General features: G+C 41.4%; 1 protein-coding gene across 5 annotated transcripts in view; it reads left to right on the top strand.

Moving 5' to 3' along the window:
• LOC138665358 (zinc finger protein 3-like) overlaps nucleotides 1-13,743 on the top strand; it is a 54,984-nt gene extending 41,241 nt beyond the window's left edge. For all 5 annotated transcript variants that reach the window (XM_069752764.1, XM_069752766.1, XM_069752763.1 and 2 more), the window contains 2 exons: nucleotides 9,911-10,024; nucleotides 12,684-13,743. In XM_069752764.1, the coding sequence (XP_069608865.1) occupies nucleotides 9,911-10,024; nucleotides 12,684-13,516 (947 nt within the window). In that variant the 3' untranslated portion in view covers nucleotides 13,517-13,743. The remainder of the gene's footprint in view (nucleotides 1-9,910; nucleotides 10,025-12,683) is intronic.
• Nucleotides 13,744-17,306: the final 3,563 nt, after the last annotated feature.

Genomic DNA, 17,306 nt, shown 5'->3' with positions numbered 1-17,306 from the left:
AACACAGTTGAAGAGTCATGAAGTCAAGTCTAGTTTGGAAAAGAGATTTCTGGCAGTAGAACATGGAGGTGGTGGTCTAGAGACAGAATCTAGTGGTAGATTCTCTTAACTAGATAATTTATTTTTGAGGAGGGGGCTCATTATTTGCTCATTGATGGTACATAGTATCAAAACATAACCTAAGACTGAACCCATCTGATATGATCAATTGTATGGCGTTCTTTGACAACTTTAAGCCACAACCATTTAACCCCTTCATGACCCAGCCTATTTTGACCTTAAAGACCTTGCCGTTTTTTGCAATTCTGACCAGTGTCCCTTTATGAGGTAATAACTCAGGAACGCTTCAACGGATCCTAGCGGTTCTGAGATTGTTTTTTCGTGACATATTGGGCTTCATGTTAGTGGTAAATTTAGGTCAATAAAACCTGTGTTTATTTGTGATAAAAACGGAAATTTGGCGAAAATTTTGAAAATTTCACATTTTGAATTTTTATTCTGTTAAACCAGAGAGTTATGTGACACAAAATAGTTAATAAATAACATTTCCCACATGTTTACTTTACATCAGCACAATTTTGGAAACAAAATTTTTTTTTGCTAGGAAGTTATAAGGGTTAAAATTTGACCAGCGATTTCTCATTTTTACAACGAAATTTACAAAACCATTTTTTTAGGGACCACCTCACATTTGAAGTCAGTTTGAGGGGTCTATATGGCTGAAAATACCCAAAAGTGACACCATTCTAAAAACTACACCCCTCAAGGTACTCAAAACCACATTCAAGAAGTTTATTAACCCTTCAGGTGCTTCACAGCAGCAGAAGCAACATGGAAGGAAAAAATGAACATTTAACTTTTTAGTCACAAAAATTATCTTTTAGCAACAATTTTTTTTTCCCAATGGTAAAAGGAGAAACTGAACCACAAAATTTGTTGTCCAATTTGTCCTGAGTACGCTGATACCTCATATGTGGGGGTAAACCACTGTTTGGGCGCACGGCAGGGCTTGGAAGGGAAGGAGCGCCATTTGACTTTTTGAATCAAAAATTGGCTCCACTCTTTAGCGGACACCATGTCACGTTTGGAGAGCCCCCGTGTGCCTAAAAATTGGAGCTCCCCCACAAGTGACCCCATTTTGGAAACTAGATGCCCCAAGGAACATATCTAGATGCATAGTGAGCACTTTGAACCCCCAGGTGCTTCACAAATTGATCCGTAAAAATGAAAAAGTACTTTTTTTTCACAAAAAAATTCTTTTAGCCTCAATTTTTTCATTTTCACATGGGCAACAGGATAAAATGGATCCTAAAATTTGTTGGGCAATTTCTCCTGAGTACACTGATACCTCATATGTGGGGGTAAACCACTGTTTGGGCACATGGTAAGGCTCGGAAGGGAAGGAGCGCCATTTGACTCTTTGAATGAAAAATTATCTCCATCGTTAGCGGACACCATGTCGCGTTTGGAAAGCTCCTGTGTGCCTAAACATTGGCGCTCCCTCACAAGTGACCCCATTTTTGAAACTAGACCCCCCAAGGAACTTATCTAGATGCATATTGAGCACTTTAAACCCCCAGGTGCTTCACAGAAGTTTATAACGTAGAGTCATGAAAATAAAAAATAATTTTTCTTTCCTCAAAAATGATTTTTTAGCCTGGAATTTCCTATTTTCCCAAGGGTAACAGGAGAAATTTGACCCCAAAAGTTGTTGTTCAGTTTCTCCTGAGTACGCTGATACCCCATGTGTGGAGGTAAACCACTGTTTGGGCACACATCGGGGCTCAGAAGGGAAGTAGTGACTTTTGAAATGCAGACTTTGATGGAATGGTCTGCGGGCGTCACGTTGCATTTGCAGAGCCCCTGGTGTGCCTAAACAGTAGAAAGCCCCCACAAGTGACCCCATTTTTGAAACTAGACCCCCCAAGGAACTTATCTAGATATGTGGTGAGCACTTTGAACCCCCAAGTGCTTCACAGACGTTTACAACGCAGAGCCGTGAAAATAAAAAATAATTTTTCTTTCCTCAAAACTGATGTTTTAGCAGGCATTTTTTTATTTTCACAAGGGTAACAGGAGAAATGGGACCCCAGTAATTGTTGCGCAGTTTATCCTGAGTATGCTGGTACCCCATATGTGGGGGTAAACCACTGTTTGAGAACACGTCAGGGCTCGGAATTGAGGGAGCACCATTTGACTTTTTGAATACGAGATTGGCTGGAATCAATGGTGGCGCCATGTTGCGTTTGGAGACCCCTGATGTGCCTAAACAGTGGTAACCCCTCAATTCTACCTCCAACACTAACCCCAACACACCCCTAACCCTAATCCCAACTGTAGCCATAACCCTAATCACAACCCTAACCACAACCCTAAGGCTATGTGCCCACGTTGCGGATTCGTGTGAGATTTTTCAGCATCATTTTTGAAAAATCCGCGGGTAAAAGGCACTGCGTTTTACCTGCGGATTTTCCGCGGATTTGCAGTGTTTTTTGTGCGGATTTCACCTGCAGATTCCTATTGAGGAACAGGTGTAAAACGCTGCGGAATCCGCACAAAGAATTGACATGCTGCGGAAAATACAACGCAGCGTTTCCGCACGGTATTTTCCGCACCATGGGCACAGCGGATTTGGTTTCCATATGTTTACATGGTACTGTAAGCTTGATGGAACACTGCTGCGGATCCGCAGCCAAATCCGCACCGTGTGCACATAGCCTAATTCTAAAGGTATGTGCACACGCTGCGGAAAACGCTGCGGATCCGCAGCAGTTTCCCATGAGTTTACAGTTCAATGTAAACATATGGGAAACAAAAATCGCTGTACACATGCTGCGGAAAAACTGCACGGAAACACAGCGGTTTACATTCCGCAGCATGTCACTTCTTTGTGCGGATTCCGCAGCGGTTTTACAACTGCTCAAATAGAAAATCGCAATTGTAAAGCCGCAGTGAAATGCGCAGAAAAAACGCGGTAAATCCGCCATAAATCCGCAGCGGTTTATGTTGTTGAGTGCTGTTTTTGGGCTCCCTCTGGTGGTTACTGATGGTACTGGGTGACTTGTGTTCTCTGCGGTCTCTGGTGTCCACCTGTTCCATCAGGTTATGGGAGTTTCCTATTTAACCTGGCTTTTTTGTCATTTCCTCGCCGGCTATCAATGTAATCAGCGTGTCTTTTTCCCTCTGCTCCCTGTGTCTGTTATCTTCAGGACAAGCTAAGTTTTGATTTTCCTGTTCCACGTTTTGCTTAATTTTTGTTTTAGTCCAGCTTGCAGATATGTGATTCCTTGCTGCTGGTTGCTCTCATGTTCCATGAGTTGGCACATGAGTTCAAGTAATTTCAGGATGGTTTTTTTTGAAGGGTTTTTCGCTGACCGCGCAGTTCACTTTTGTATCCTCTGCTATCTAGCTTTAGCGGGCCTCATTTTTGCTGATTCTATTTTCATAACTACGTATGTGCTTTCCTCTCATTTCACCGTTATTACATGTGGGGGGCTGCTATTTCTGTGGGGTGTTTCTCTGGAGGCAAGTGAGGTCTGTGTTTCTTCTTATAGGGGAAGTTAATCCTTCGGCTGGCGCGAGACGTCTAGGAATCATCGTAGGCACGTTCCCCGGCTACTGCTAGTTGTGTGTTTAGGTTCAGGATCGCGGTCAGCTCAGGTTCCATCACCCTAGAGCTTGTTTTGTTTTTGTGCTTGTCCTTTTGGTGATCCCCTGCCATTGGGATCATGACAGGTTTAGCACTGCGGATTTATCAAATCCGCAGCGGAAAAATCCGCAGAGGACCAGAATACGTGTGCACATACCGAAGCCCTAGCCCTAACCCTAGCCCTAACCCTAGCCCTAACCCTAGCCCTACCCCTAACCTTAGCCCTAGCCCTAACCCTAACCCTATTCTAACATTAGTGGAAAAAAAAATTCTTTATTTTTTTATTGTCCCTACCTATGGGGGTGACAAAGGGGGGGGGGGTCATTTATTATTTTTTATATTTTGATCACTGTGATAGAGTATATCTCAGTGATCAAAATGCACTTTGGAACGAATCTGCCGGCCGGCAGATTCGGCGGGCGCACTGCGCATGCGCCCGCCATTTTGGAAGATGGCGGCGCCCGGGGAGAAGACGGACGGACCCCGGCAGGATCGGTAAGTATGATGGGGTGGGGAGGAGCGGGGGAGGGGGGATCGGAGCATGGGGGGGTGGAACGGAGTGCGGGAGGGGTGGAACGGAGCACGGGGGGGGGTGGAACAGAGCACGGGGGGGTGGAACGGAGCACGGGGGGTGGAACGGAGCACGGAGGGGGGTGGATCGGAGTGCAGGGGGTGTGATTGGAGCACAGGGGGAGCGGACAAGAGCACGGGGGGAGCGGAGCACAGGACGGAGGGGAGCCGGAGCAGTGTACCGGACAGATCGGAGGGCTGGGGGGGGCGATCGGTGGGGTGGGTTGGGGGCACATTAGTGTTTCCAGCCATGGCTGATGATATTGCAGCATCGGCCATGGCTGGATTGTAATATTTCACCAGTTATAATAGGTGAAATATTACAAATCGCTCTGATTGGCTGTTGAAAGTGAAACTGCCAATCAGAGCGATCGTAGCCACGGGGGGGGTGAAGCCACCCCCCCTGGGCTAAACTACCACTCCCCCTGTCCCTGCAGATCGGGTGAAATGGGAGTTAACCCTTTCACCCGATCTGCAAGGACGCAATCTTTCCATGACGCCACATAGGCGTCATGGGTCGGATGGGCACCGACTTTCATGACGCCTACGTGGCGTCAAAGGTCGGGAAGGGGTTAAGGAGTTTTCTTGCTGATTAGAGATGGGCGAACCCGAACAGTAAAGTTCAGAGTCCATACCAAACCCCTACTGTTCGGGCACCACGAAGTCCGTTTCACTGACAGCGCAAGAAACACCGGCGGTAAGATTAATACCACTGGTCAGAGCGTCAGATGACAGCGTGAGCCTGCATCTGTGACTGGAACGGCTGCGGGCTACTATTTTTAGAGTGGGGGGCCAATATCCATGGTGACTTACTTTTTACCTTTTAGATTTGTGTGGCCAGATAATATTGACCAAGGTTTCAGACCTTAATTAGCCTGTTTGGGTTACGGCTTGTTCGCATCATTAGGAGAGTTCGGGTGATGCAAATTTCCCAGATTTATAAAAGCCCAGCCTCCTTTAACCTTGTGCCAAAAGACAGCAGTCAAGGGTTCTTTTAAGCAGCTGCCTAGTACTCTGAAAATGAAAATGGTGGAGGTACACAAAGCAGGAGAAGGCTATAAGAAGATAGCAAAGCATTTTCAAGTTGCCTTTTCCTCAGTTTGAAATGTTAGTAAGAAATGGCAGTTAACAGGAACAGTTGAGGTCAAGATGAGGTCTGGAAGACAAATCAAAATTTCAGTGAGAGCTGCTCGTAGGATTTGATAGAGAGGCAAATCAGAACCCTCATTTGACTACAAAAGACCTTCAGAAACATTTAGTAGATTCTGGAGTTGCACAAATATGGCATTCATGGAAGAGTCATCAGAAGAAAACCTCTCCTTCATCCTCACCATAAATGTCAGCTTTTTAAAGAATGCACAAGAACATCTAAACAAGCCTGATGCAGTTTGGGAAATAAGTCCTGTGGACCGATGAAGTTAAAATAGATGTCTTTGGCCACAATGATCAAAGGTACAGGTGCTTCCCACAAAATTAGAATATCATCAAAAAGTTATTTTTTTCAGTTCTTCAATACAAAAATTAAACTCTTATATTATATAGTCATTACAAACAGAGTAATCTATTTCAAGTGTTTATTTTTGTTAATGTTGATGATTATGGCTTACAGCCAATGAAAACCCAAAAGTCATCATCTCAGTAAATTAGAATACTTTATAACACCAGCTTGGAAAATGATTTTAAAATCCAAAATGTTGGCCTACTGAAATGTATGTTCAGTAAATGCACTCAATACTTGGTCGGGGCTCCATTTGCATAAATTACTGCATCACTGCGGCGTGACATGGGGCTATCAGTCTGTGGTACTGCTAAGGTGTTATGGAAGCCCAGGTTGCTTTGATAGCAGCCTTCAGCTCATCTGCATTGATGGGTCTGGTGTCTCATCTTCCTCTTAACAATACCCCATAAATTCACTATGGGGTTAAGGTCAGGCGAGTTTGCTGGCCAATCAAGCACAGTGATACTGTTGTTTTTAAACCAGGTATTGGTACTTTTGGCAGTGTGGACAGGTGCCAAGTCCTGCTGGAGAATGAAATTTCTATCTCCAAAAAGCTTGTCGGTAGAGGGAAGTATGAAGTGTTCTAAAATTTCCTGGTAGACGGCTGCGCTGACTTTGGTCTTGATAAAACACAGTGGACCTACACCAGTAGATGACATGGATCCCCAAACCATCACGGATTGTGGAAACTTCACACTAGACCTCAAGCAGCTTGGATTGTGTACCTCTCCACTATTCCTCCAGACTCTGGGACCTTGATTTCCAAATGAAATTCAAAATTTACTTTCATCTGAAAACAACACTTTGGACCCCTGAGCAACAGTCAAGATCTTTTTCTCCTTGGCCCAGGTGAGACGCTTCTGGTGTTGTACATGAGTGGCTTGACACAAGGAATGCGACACTTGTAGCCCATGTCTTGGATACGTGTTGTGTGTGGTGGCTCTTGAAACAAGATTCCATCAGTGAATTGCCCCAAAATGTTTGAGGTTATCCCGGTTGCTTGTGCACCTTATTCTACCACATTTTTTCCTTCCACTCAACTTTCCATTAATATGATATTAATATTAATAGGACTATTTGAACAGCCTTCTTCTTTCTCCATGATTGTGGAGCCTACTGAAACAGATTAAGGGACCTTTTTAAACCCTTATGAAGCCTTTGCAGGTGATTTTTGTTAATTATTCTAATTTACTGAGATAATGACTTTTGAGTTTTCATTGGCTGTAAGCTATAATCATCAACATTAACAGAAATAAACACTTGAAATAGATCACTTTGTTTGTAATGACTCTATATTTTTTGTATTGAAGAACTAAAATAAATTAACTTTTTGATGATATTCTAATTTTGTGAGAAACACCCATATGTGTGGAGAAAAAAGGGCACAGAATTTCAGGAAAAGAACATCTCATCAACCTTTAAGTCTGGGGTGTGGATCAATCCTGCTTTGGGGTTTCAGGCGGTGCCACATTTCACAAGTAGCGGAAAAATAGATTCAATGAAATTTCAACAAATTCTTGAAGTAAATATAACACCATCTGTAACAAAAAACTGAAGTTGAAATGAGGATGGCTTCTACATATGGACAATGATCCTAAACACATGTGAAAATCCACAACAGACTACTTTAAAAGGTGCAAGCTGAAGGTTTTACAATGGCCCTCACAGTTCCCTGAGCTGAACATCATTGAAAATTTGAGGTCAGACCTCAAAATAGTAGTGCATGCAAGATGAGCCGGGAATCTCGCAGAGCTGGAAGAATTTTCCAAGGAATAATGGATAAAAATCCCTCAAACAAGTATTGAAAGACTTTTCTGACTACAAAAAGTGTTTACAAGCTGTGATACTTTCAAAAGGCGGTGCAACTGGGTACTAACCATGCAGGGTACCCAAACTTTTGCATTGGCTCATTTTCCTTTATTGTAATCTTTTAAATAAAGATCAAATATACAAATATATGTAGCAGAGCCGATCAAGTTATGGCAGCTTCTAGCCTCCCTTGGAGGCTATTGAAGCATGCCAAAAGTAAACACAAAAATATGATTAAAAATCTGAAAAAAAATACTCCAGTTCAAATCACCCCCCTTTCGCCCCATTCAAAATAAAACAATAAAAATAAAACCAAACATAGACATATTTGGTATCGCCGCATTCAGAATCGCCCGATCTATAAAAAAAAAAAAAAAAAAAAAAAAGGATTAACCTGATCACTAAATGGCGTAACGAGAAAAAAATCAAAACACCAGAATTACGTTTTTTTTGGTTGCTGCTACATTGCATTAAAATGCAATAACAGGCGATCAAAAGATCGTATCTGCACAAAAATGGTATCATTAAAATGTCAGCTCAGCACACAAAAAATAAGCCCTCACCCAACCCGAGATCACGAAAATTGGAGATGCTATGGGTCTCAGAAAATGGCGCAATTTTTTTTCGCCACTTAGATAAAAAAGAACCTAGACATGTTTGGTGGCTATGAACTCGTAAAGACCTGGAGAATCATAATGGCAGGTCAGTTGTAGCATTTACTGAACATGGCAAACAAGCCAAACAAAAATCAAGTGTGGGATTGCACTTTTTTTGCAATTTCACCGCACTTGGAATTTTTTTCCCGTTTTCGAGTATCCGACATGCTAAAACCAATGGTGTTGTTCAAAAGTACAAATTGTCCCGCAAAAAATAAGTTATGGCTCTGGGATGGAGAGGAGTGAAAAACGAAAATGCAAAACCGAAAAAAGCTCTGGTCACGAAGGAGATAAGTGATAATTACTGTAGAATGCTTCAACAGATCTCATTGATTTTGAGACTGTTTTTTCCGTGACACATTGTACTTTATGTTAATGGTCAATTTTATATTTTCTGTATTTATTAATAAAAATATCAGAAATTTTGTGAAAAAATTCTAAAAATTAGCTATTTTTCAAACTTTGATTGTCCCTTTAATCCAGACAGTCATACTACATAAAATAGTCATTAACATTTACCTTATGTCTGCTTTACATCAGCACCGTTTAAAAAAAAAAAAAAAAAAAAATTTTTTTTTTTTAAAGATGTTGGAAGGTTCAAAATTTTAGCAGCAATTTTTCATTTTTTTCAAGGAAATTTACAAAACACACTTTTTTTAGTTTTGAAGTATCTTTAGCAGATCTATATGTTGTAAAATCCCCAAAAGTGAGACCATTTTAAAAACAGCGCCCCTCAAGGTATTCAAAACTGCTGTCAGGTAACTTATTAACCATTTGGATGCTTTTCGGTAATTAATTCAACCTTGCATGGCAGGAAGGAAAAATGTTATTTTTACCATCTAAATGTCGCTAACTTCAGAACAAGCAGCTATAGCCATCAGACTCTAAGGCCGTTATTTGGCCGTGAATTTCCATGGCAACCATCAAGACCACACAATCATGATCTGAGGGTCCCGATTGGTTTATAGAGAGATTCCCCACACTCTGTTAACCATTTAGATGCCTTAATCACTTTTGAAAGCCCATCTAAATGGTTAAAAAGCCATGTTTAATACCAAAACCAATCAAGTCTGATACAGCAGATTGTCAGCTATAGTGTACAGTCAACAGCTGCTGCATTTACACCAGTCGGGGATGCTGTTGTCAGATATGTGAGGTCAGTAAAAATATGTGTTGGTGGCCAATAAGGGGTTAATGCCACCGAACAGTTGCTAGCTATACCATATCACTGATCAGTTATTCTTGCACGGCTGTTAATGCCATTTCCTCCTATCTCTCACTATCTTCAGTGCTGCAGTTGTACAACACATTATTGTCTGCATTGTTTGGTCAATGTTTTAGGGCTTTCTCTTTCTATCTTTATTATACAGCTGTGAGCGCTGATGTTCTCTTGCTATCCTAAAATCACCCCTAAATGGCTGCTGAATTCCCTACCTAGGCTTTTATACTGGCTTATGATCTTTCTGATTGCCTGTATAAAATGGTTGCTGACTTTTTTTTGTAAAGCAACTTGAACAAATCAAATTACAAGTTGTTTGAGTTCATAATGAAACTTGGATCAAGTAGATTGGATCATTTCTAGGACAGAGTATTAGTGTTGATTATTTAGCTTTTTTGTCAGGTGGGTAAAAGTGGCTGTTTGGAACTAGACTCTAATAAGGTTGATAAGGGTTTGTGGGTTTGACACATTCTGGCATTCACTGCTTTTTATATATACACTATACACAGGTTGGATCACGGTTAAACCCCCATTGATAACGATGATTGAGCAAGGAGAAGATCTCTACGTGAAATACCCCAAGCAGTTCAGAAATTCTCCGATTCCTGGACTTAGCAGGAAAGGTGAGTAATAGCACCATAAAAGATCTTTATTTCACTGGAAGATGTTCATTAAAGCTGAACTTTAGTGTGCCCTTTTTTTCATCAAAACTCCGTGTATATATGAAGGAAGGATAGAGTAGCGCCAAGAGCCACCGATGAGTGATGCATCTCTACTGAATGGAGTCTGAAGCATTGAGTTATTGATGCTTTAACGTCTTAATCCATTTTCTGAGAAGACCTCTCTTCTACTCTCTACTGTCCTGTCAATGTGTCATTGGTAAAGCGGAAGATCTCGCACATTAAAAAATTATATTCGTTCAGCTACTACATTTTGTCTGCCTTCTCTTTTGCAAACTGTAATTTTGCATTGACAAATTGACATGACGTGTAAAGATAATACTAGTACCTAAAATTAAAATAAATCTCAAAATGTAAGATTTCTACCCATATATTTTATAAAAGCATACACCTGGCACATTGGAATATACCACCCAATCAGCATCAAAATAAAACATTACATAAGAATAGCTAAACATTGATGTTTGTGGATAAATATGAACTCTAAAATAAAAGTATAAAATAAAGTTCATAATGGTGACAGTTTGTCCAAAGATTAAAAGTGCATTCTTCTATATTGTACAGATTAAAAGGGTTTGTCCTTTGGATTAGTCTTCCTATGAATTGGATCCACCAACCACACCCTGTGCAGGAATATTTAAAGGGATCTGTCAGTATGATCAACCCTCCTGAGCCATTTATATGGGCGTGTAGGTCCTAGAAAGTTATGCATAATGACACCTTGATATCTGCGATCCGAAGAGAAATCCTCATTTTTTACAGTATATGTAACTAAGAGGCAAATATTTGACAACCATCTATGTTGACTTCTTATCTGCCAGACAAACAAAGGATTGAGCATATTAAAATGCAACATGCTAAATACATTTTGACAAAATTAGGGGGTTTGGGTCACATTCCCCTTCTCTTGTGCCCCTGTTAATTGTTACAACATGTTCACTAAAATCATTGTATTGCCTGCACAATACAAAACAGGACAGATCTTCCAAAGAGAGAATCAGGTTTTTGTAACAAGTCTTCACTCTAGCCAAGAGATAACGGTTGAGCTCCAAGGATATCCCTTCATTTCACTGTACTCTATGGGACCCTATACATCAAGAACGCTGGCATACACCTCAGTGTGCACCTCGCCTCACATTCTACTCCAGTCCCTGCTGGAGTAGGATTTGTGGCTTAGAGAATGCCATCTCTGCTCGTCATACCTCCGTCCTGCCCCAAATTCGCTTAGTTTGTCGGTGCTGAGCAAAGTCAAGTGTTGCATAATTTTAGGGCAGCCGCCAGTTGCGCAAAAATGATGCGACTTTTCAAAGCTTTTCCTGCGAGAATACTGGCATAAATGCTTTGAATATGGCCCTTTGAGTTTCCTTTGTGTGAATATAAAATTTTCCCCAAAGTAATAATGTAATGTCTTAAACGGAAAATGGATTCCTGACAAAATGTTTAAAGCAGACTGAAAAGAGAGCAAGTGGTCAGGATGACACCGGGGAGATTACACAAGTCTTACCGCTGTCACCAGTTTGTCAGGGGAACGCTACTCCACTGCTTCCAATCGTCAGGAAAATTACTCAGTTGAACAAATTACTCAATTGAACGACGAGTGATAGATTCAGCTGCTTCCAGTACTAGGGCATTTATTGTGGAACTCAGTGAGCTAATAGTATATACACCTCTGATTCTAACACATGGAATACATATATATCCATCCATATCCTGGTACGGTCACTGCCAACTCCACAATAACAAAAGAACTACTAGCTGCCACCACCAATCGTTTATACAGGCCGACATCCGTTACATTTAGCATATGGCGTCAGGGGGGCGATTTACAGAGCAAGACAAGCTATTACAATTTATATATTTAACCCAGAAAGGCAGTGTATTATAAAAAAAAATATACAAAGATGATACAAAATGGAAACAAAACAATACGGTATATACAATTACATCGAAAAGGAACAATGAAAGAGAATTGGTAAACCTGATGTTGCTGGAATGGCTCTTATATTTATGGAGGGAAGCACTCTGATAGGGAAAATGGACCACTTTCACAGCAAACTATGTCTTCCAGAATGAACAAAGACCTACAAATTCTGGTTTTATTAGATGAATGTTGCATACCATTGATGAGCTCATATGGGGCTGTTTGTGGGATGTGCTAGGTCTATTAGAATTTTATGAGATCCCTTACTTTCGGTGTATCTTTGCCCCCGGAGGTCCCAGGTGGTAGATATTGTAATTTTTCTTATCGCCATTTTTTGTCTATAGAGATGAAACATGGCATGGATAGCTTATGCCTGAGAAACCTACAGCCCCGCCTCTGCAAAAACAAATCTCATCCTTGGTGTCTTTTTCCCAGAACAAATCTAATCTAGTCATTACCTGCTCACTGTAGGAGGTACCTACTTCAATGGAGGATGAAGTGTCACTTCCCCAGTTATAACTAGCTTTTTTTTTTCTCCAGCTATAATTAATTCCATTTTTTTCAGTGTGAAGGTGAGAGGTCCCCTCTCTGGGGATGTCTTTTAGTTTTTCTGTATGACAGGGTGCTTAGATTTGGAATGGAACATTGATTGATTGTTTTATTTCTGTTTACATTCAACAGATTCAATGGATGCAAAGGTTGCAAATTCTATTGAAGAAAGTTACAATTTACACAAGTTCTCTGAACGTTTGAGGAATAGCATTGATGAATTTCTAACATTCTGTATGCAACAAACTGAAGACATAATGTCAGGGGTTACAATGAACCTTTCGGAGTATGTATCTTCTGAGTCAGGACTATTTTGTCAAGCGATCATGCCGCCTGGTATAAAGCCAGTTATAGAAGAGAGACCATTCAGATGTTTCAAGTGTGAAAGGCGCTTCAAGCGTTTTTGTGATGTGGTCTCGCACCAAAAATTTCATGCGTTTGAGAATGGCTTTGCTTGTTTTCAGTGCCCCATAACCTTCAAAAATGCAAAAGCTTTGGTAAAACACGAGTTGATTCATACTGGTGACAAACCGTTTATCTGCTCCAGATGTGGGAAGCGTTTCTTTACCCAGCAGTTGCTTGATAACCATCTTGGGGTGAACTTGAAAAAGAATCCATACGTTTGTTCAGAATGTGGAAAACGTTTTGCAAAGAAGTACATCCTTCGTAAGCACGAAATGGTTCACAACCGAGCGAAACCTTTTCTGTGTTCCATCTGTGGCAAAGGCTTCATGCAGGAGGACGATTTTAACACTCATCAGAGAATTCACATGGAAGAACATATATACTCCTGCGAATTCTGTGGAAAACGTTTCAGTAGTAAGCCAAGTTTTGAGAAACATCGACAGGAGCACACATGCTCGCAGCCCTTTCCTGCTCTTGATCAGCAAGGTAGACTACTTCTTCTCAAGCAAATTCAGGAAGGAACGTCTGTTCTACCAATAAAAATGGAGCTCCAAAGCTGAGGACGATCCTTCTGCATTGACTGGGGACTGCTACAGGTGCCAGATAGTATTTTTGTTTTTTTAATCAGTCAATACTATGGCCATGATAAAACTATGTAGAGTATGAGAGCGCTACTTTTGGATTTAGCACTGTTCGGACATCAGAAGCCTTAATAACTGCAGCATTTGTATGCCACTTACCTTGCTTGCACCAAGTTTTTGGTTAACTAATAAAAATGTTTTCTGTTCTTTCTTTGATTACCCTGGAAAATAGTAAAATGTATAGTCCTAATGTATTGCAGCACCTCTGTGTACTTTACGATTAAACTTTGAGTGAGAAGATAAAGAGTAGAACAAAAATACTGCTATTTGGTCTAGAGGTGGCCTTTCATTCCCATGCCACTGAAGTTGTGACCTCAGCATAAACGCCAATCGAGAAGGGAAAAGTGTATTTCGATTTATGTTCTGCCATGTCGTGTTGGTCTCGGCATCATAATTATTTGCGATTACCATGGTTCTCAAAAGAATGGGGATTCAACTGCATAATTTTCGAAAAGGAGCAGTATAGATTACAGCTGTGGCTGAACCTCTGAGGTGGAGGTGGTAGCTTTAAAAAGTTTACAATAAAACATGTTGGATCCCAGTTTATTGACACTAATCAGTGTTACTGTATATTAGGTATGTTAGTAGATCCATTAAATGGTTTGACCACTATATATTTCTTAGGACGTGATTTTAAGACACATTCTAATATACAAGTATTACAACTTCTCAAATGTTGTAAAATGCAATCTGCTTATTAGTAAAGTGCTCCTGTTCCCAAAATGGTGAAACCGGGTTAATAGTCAACGCATTTCGAGGTCAAGCAGGACCTCTACCCAACTTGACAAGGTAACCCTGATCAGGATGTTAAAAACCTTACCATGTGTCAATGTTGACCTCAGTATGAATAAGGGCAGACAAGGAATGGGCCCAACCAGTGGAACACCAGTCTGGGGGAGCCTTATGTACAATCTCCAGCTCACTATAGAATGCTGTAGAGAAGCCCTGAAAGGTGACGGCCATATCTTATATCGGCCAAAACTGCTGACAGGTTCCTTTTAAAGGGACTCTGTCACCTGAATTTGGCGGGACTGGTTTTGGGTCATATGGGCGGAGTTTTCGGGTGTTTGATTCACCCTTTCCTTACCCGCTGGCTGCATGCTGGCTGCAATATTGGATTGAAGTTCATTCTCTGTCCTCCATAGTACACACCTGCGCAAAGCAATCTTGCCTTGTGCAGGCGTGTACTATGGAGGACAGAGAGTGAACTTCAATCCAATATTGCAGCCAGCATGCAGCCAGCGGGTAAGGAAAGGGTGAATCAAACACCCGAAAACTCCGCCTATATGACCCAAAACCAGTCCTGCCAAATTCAGGTGACAGAGTCCCTTTAAGTCTCCTCATTTCGGCATGCTTAACATGTCAGGGATCCAAGAAGCGTCGTTTCTCCTTACAGAGACTATTTTACCCCTGAAAATTATTTGTTTCCCAATGAATTTGTGCAGATTATAGGTGACATTAAAGGTAAGAAAAGTTCTGAAATTCTTCTTCTTGGTATGACTTTTTACGTGACAAAAAACGGGAATTTTTACAGGGGTGTGTGTACTTTTTATATCCATTGTACTAATTCTTTGAATGAGCAGCTCTGTATAAATCCGCCCACACAGATTGGCAACTTTCTGTCTATGCACAGTATACACAGAAAGCAGCCAATCAGTGATGGGGACGGGGTTAAACAGAGCTAATTAATGTAGTCAATAAATACTGAATCAGTGACATCCTGCATATAGTATTAATATGGCCATACACCTAAAAAAAATGGCCATAGCAATACAATCCATTAGATCACTCCCAATACACATTTTTCTTACACAAAACATGGAGTACAGGTCCACCCATATTTGATAAGATCCACAAAGTTATTGTATCAATACAAGGCATAAATACATATAAAAAGGTCAGGTGTTTAGGACAGCAGATCATCAACAATATGTCTGGGCAGGATAGTAGTGGGCCCCTCTGTCACCATATAGTCATGATTGTAATCGTATAAATGCACAAAGTGCTTTGTGCAATCATAATATCAATGAGAAGTACTAACTGTGTATAGTGTGTGCACAAATGTCACCTCTAGTGTTGAGCGATACCTTCCGATATCGGAAAGTATCGGTATCGGATAGGATCGGCCGATATTCAAAAAATATCGGATATCGCCGATACCGATACCCGATCCCAATGCAAGTCAATGGGACCAAAATATCGGAATTAAAATAAACCTTTTCTTGCCTTGTAGGTTCATTCTACATGAAGGAAAACAACTAAGAATAATGCAGGATGTATTTGGGGAGGTGGCGGAGACATTAAAGTCATAGAGGTTTATCCCAATCAAATAGAATAGCATGTTTTTTGTTTTTTTTTAAGACGTTCGGAGTGACAAAGATATTGACTATGTAAATTTTTTTTTTTTTTTGTCAGATATTGATGTTTCACTATTCCACGCCCTTCCCCTTCTTTTTTTTTTTTACTTTTCCCACACTTTCATCTTCATCATCATCATCATCATCAGCATCTTTGACATCAACTTCTTCTTCACCTTATTCATCTTCTTCTTCATCCTTTACCTTTTTTTTTTTTGATTACATTCTTCATATTCATTTTATTCAACTATTATTATTCTTCCTATTCTACATATTCTTTTTATTCCACTGTTATTATTCTTCCTATTCTACTTCTTCATCATATTCTCATTTGTGACAGGCATTCCCGTAGTTGTTATCTATAAAAGTTTGAAGATTACACCTTCCGTTCTGCCAGTCACAAAAGTTACATTTGTCCGCGTTCAGTTTGGCCTGCAGCATCAGGCTTTATCCAGGGGCACCACGAGGAGGAACGGACTCACCCCCATACACTGCTTAGTCTTCTTCTGCATATAATTTAGATAATATCTTTTGCTCTGATATTAAGTCTTATGCTTAATGTTCTTCTGCTCTTTGTTCTGCAGCCTCTTGTTCTTCTGCTTCTCGGTCTTCCATGTCGTCGTCTCCAGGGTCGTCGTCTCCAGTGTCGTCATCTCCGCCGTCGTCGTCTCAGCCGTCGTCGTCTCCGCCGTCGTCGTCATCGGGGTGGTCTTCCGGGTCGTCGACTTTAGGGTCTTCAACTTGGAAATGTAGCAGAAGGTACAAGAAGGCTGAGAAAATGCCAAGAACCAGCTGATGGAACTGGAACTCGGATGGCTACCCGAAGGTTCAAGAGCCTATGGAACTACCGAGGACCAGCTGACGTTACTGGAACCCGGTTACTAAGCAGGAGGTACCCGTGCTAAAAAGCACTACCAAGGACCGCCTGACGTTGGCGGAACTCGGATACCCAGAAGGAGGCACCTAAGCCAAAGGCTCTGCCCGGAACCAGCTGACGTTACTGGAACCAGGATGGGGAGCAGAAGGTACAAGAGCAAAAGACACTGCCGAGAACCAGCTGACGGTACTGGAACCCGGATGGGTAGCCGAAGGTCCAAGAGCCAATGGAACTACCGAGGACCAGCTGACGTTACTGGAACCCGGTTACTAAGCAGGAGGTACCCGTGCCTGAAAGCACTACCAAGGACCACCTGACGTTGGTGGAACTTGGATACCCAGAAGGAGGCACCTAAGCCAAAGGCTCTGCCCGGAACCAGCTGACGGTACTGGAACCAGGATGGGGAGCAGAAGGTACAAGAGCAAAAGACACTGCCGAGAACCAGCTGACGGTGCTGGAACCAGGTTACTAAGCT

Source organism: Ranitomeya imitator, chromosome 2 (assembly GCF_032444005.1).
Source record: "Ranitomeya imitator isolate aRanImi1 chromosome 2, aRanImi1.pri, whole genome shotgun sequence".
NCBI classification, from domain to species: Eukaryota; Metazoa; Chordata; class Amphibia; order Anura; family Dendrobatidae; genus Ranitomeya; species Ranitomeya imitator.
The sequence above is the reverse complement of the archived record's forward strand: the minus strand, read 5'-3'. Positions and strand labels throughout refer to the sequence as shown.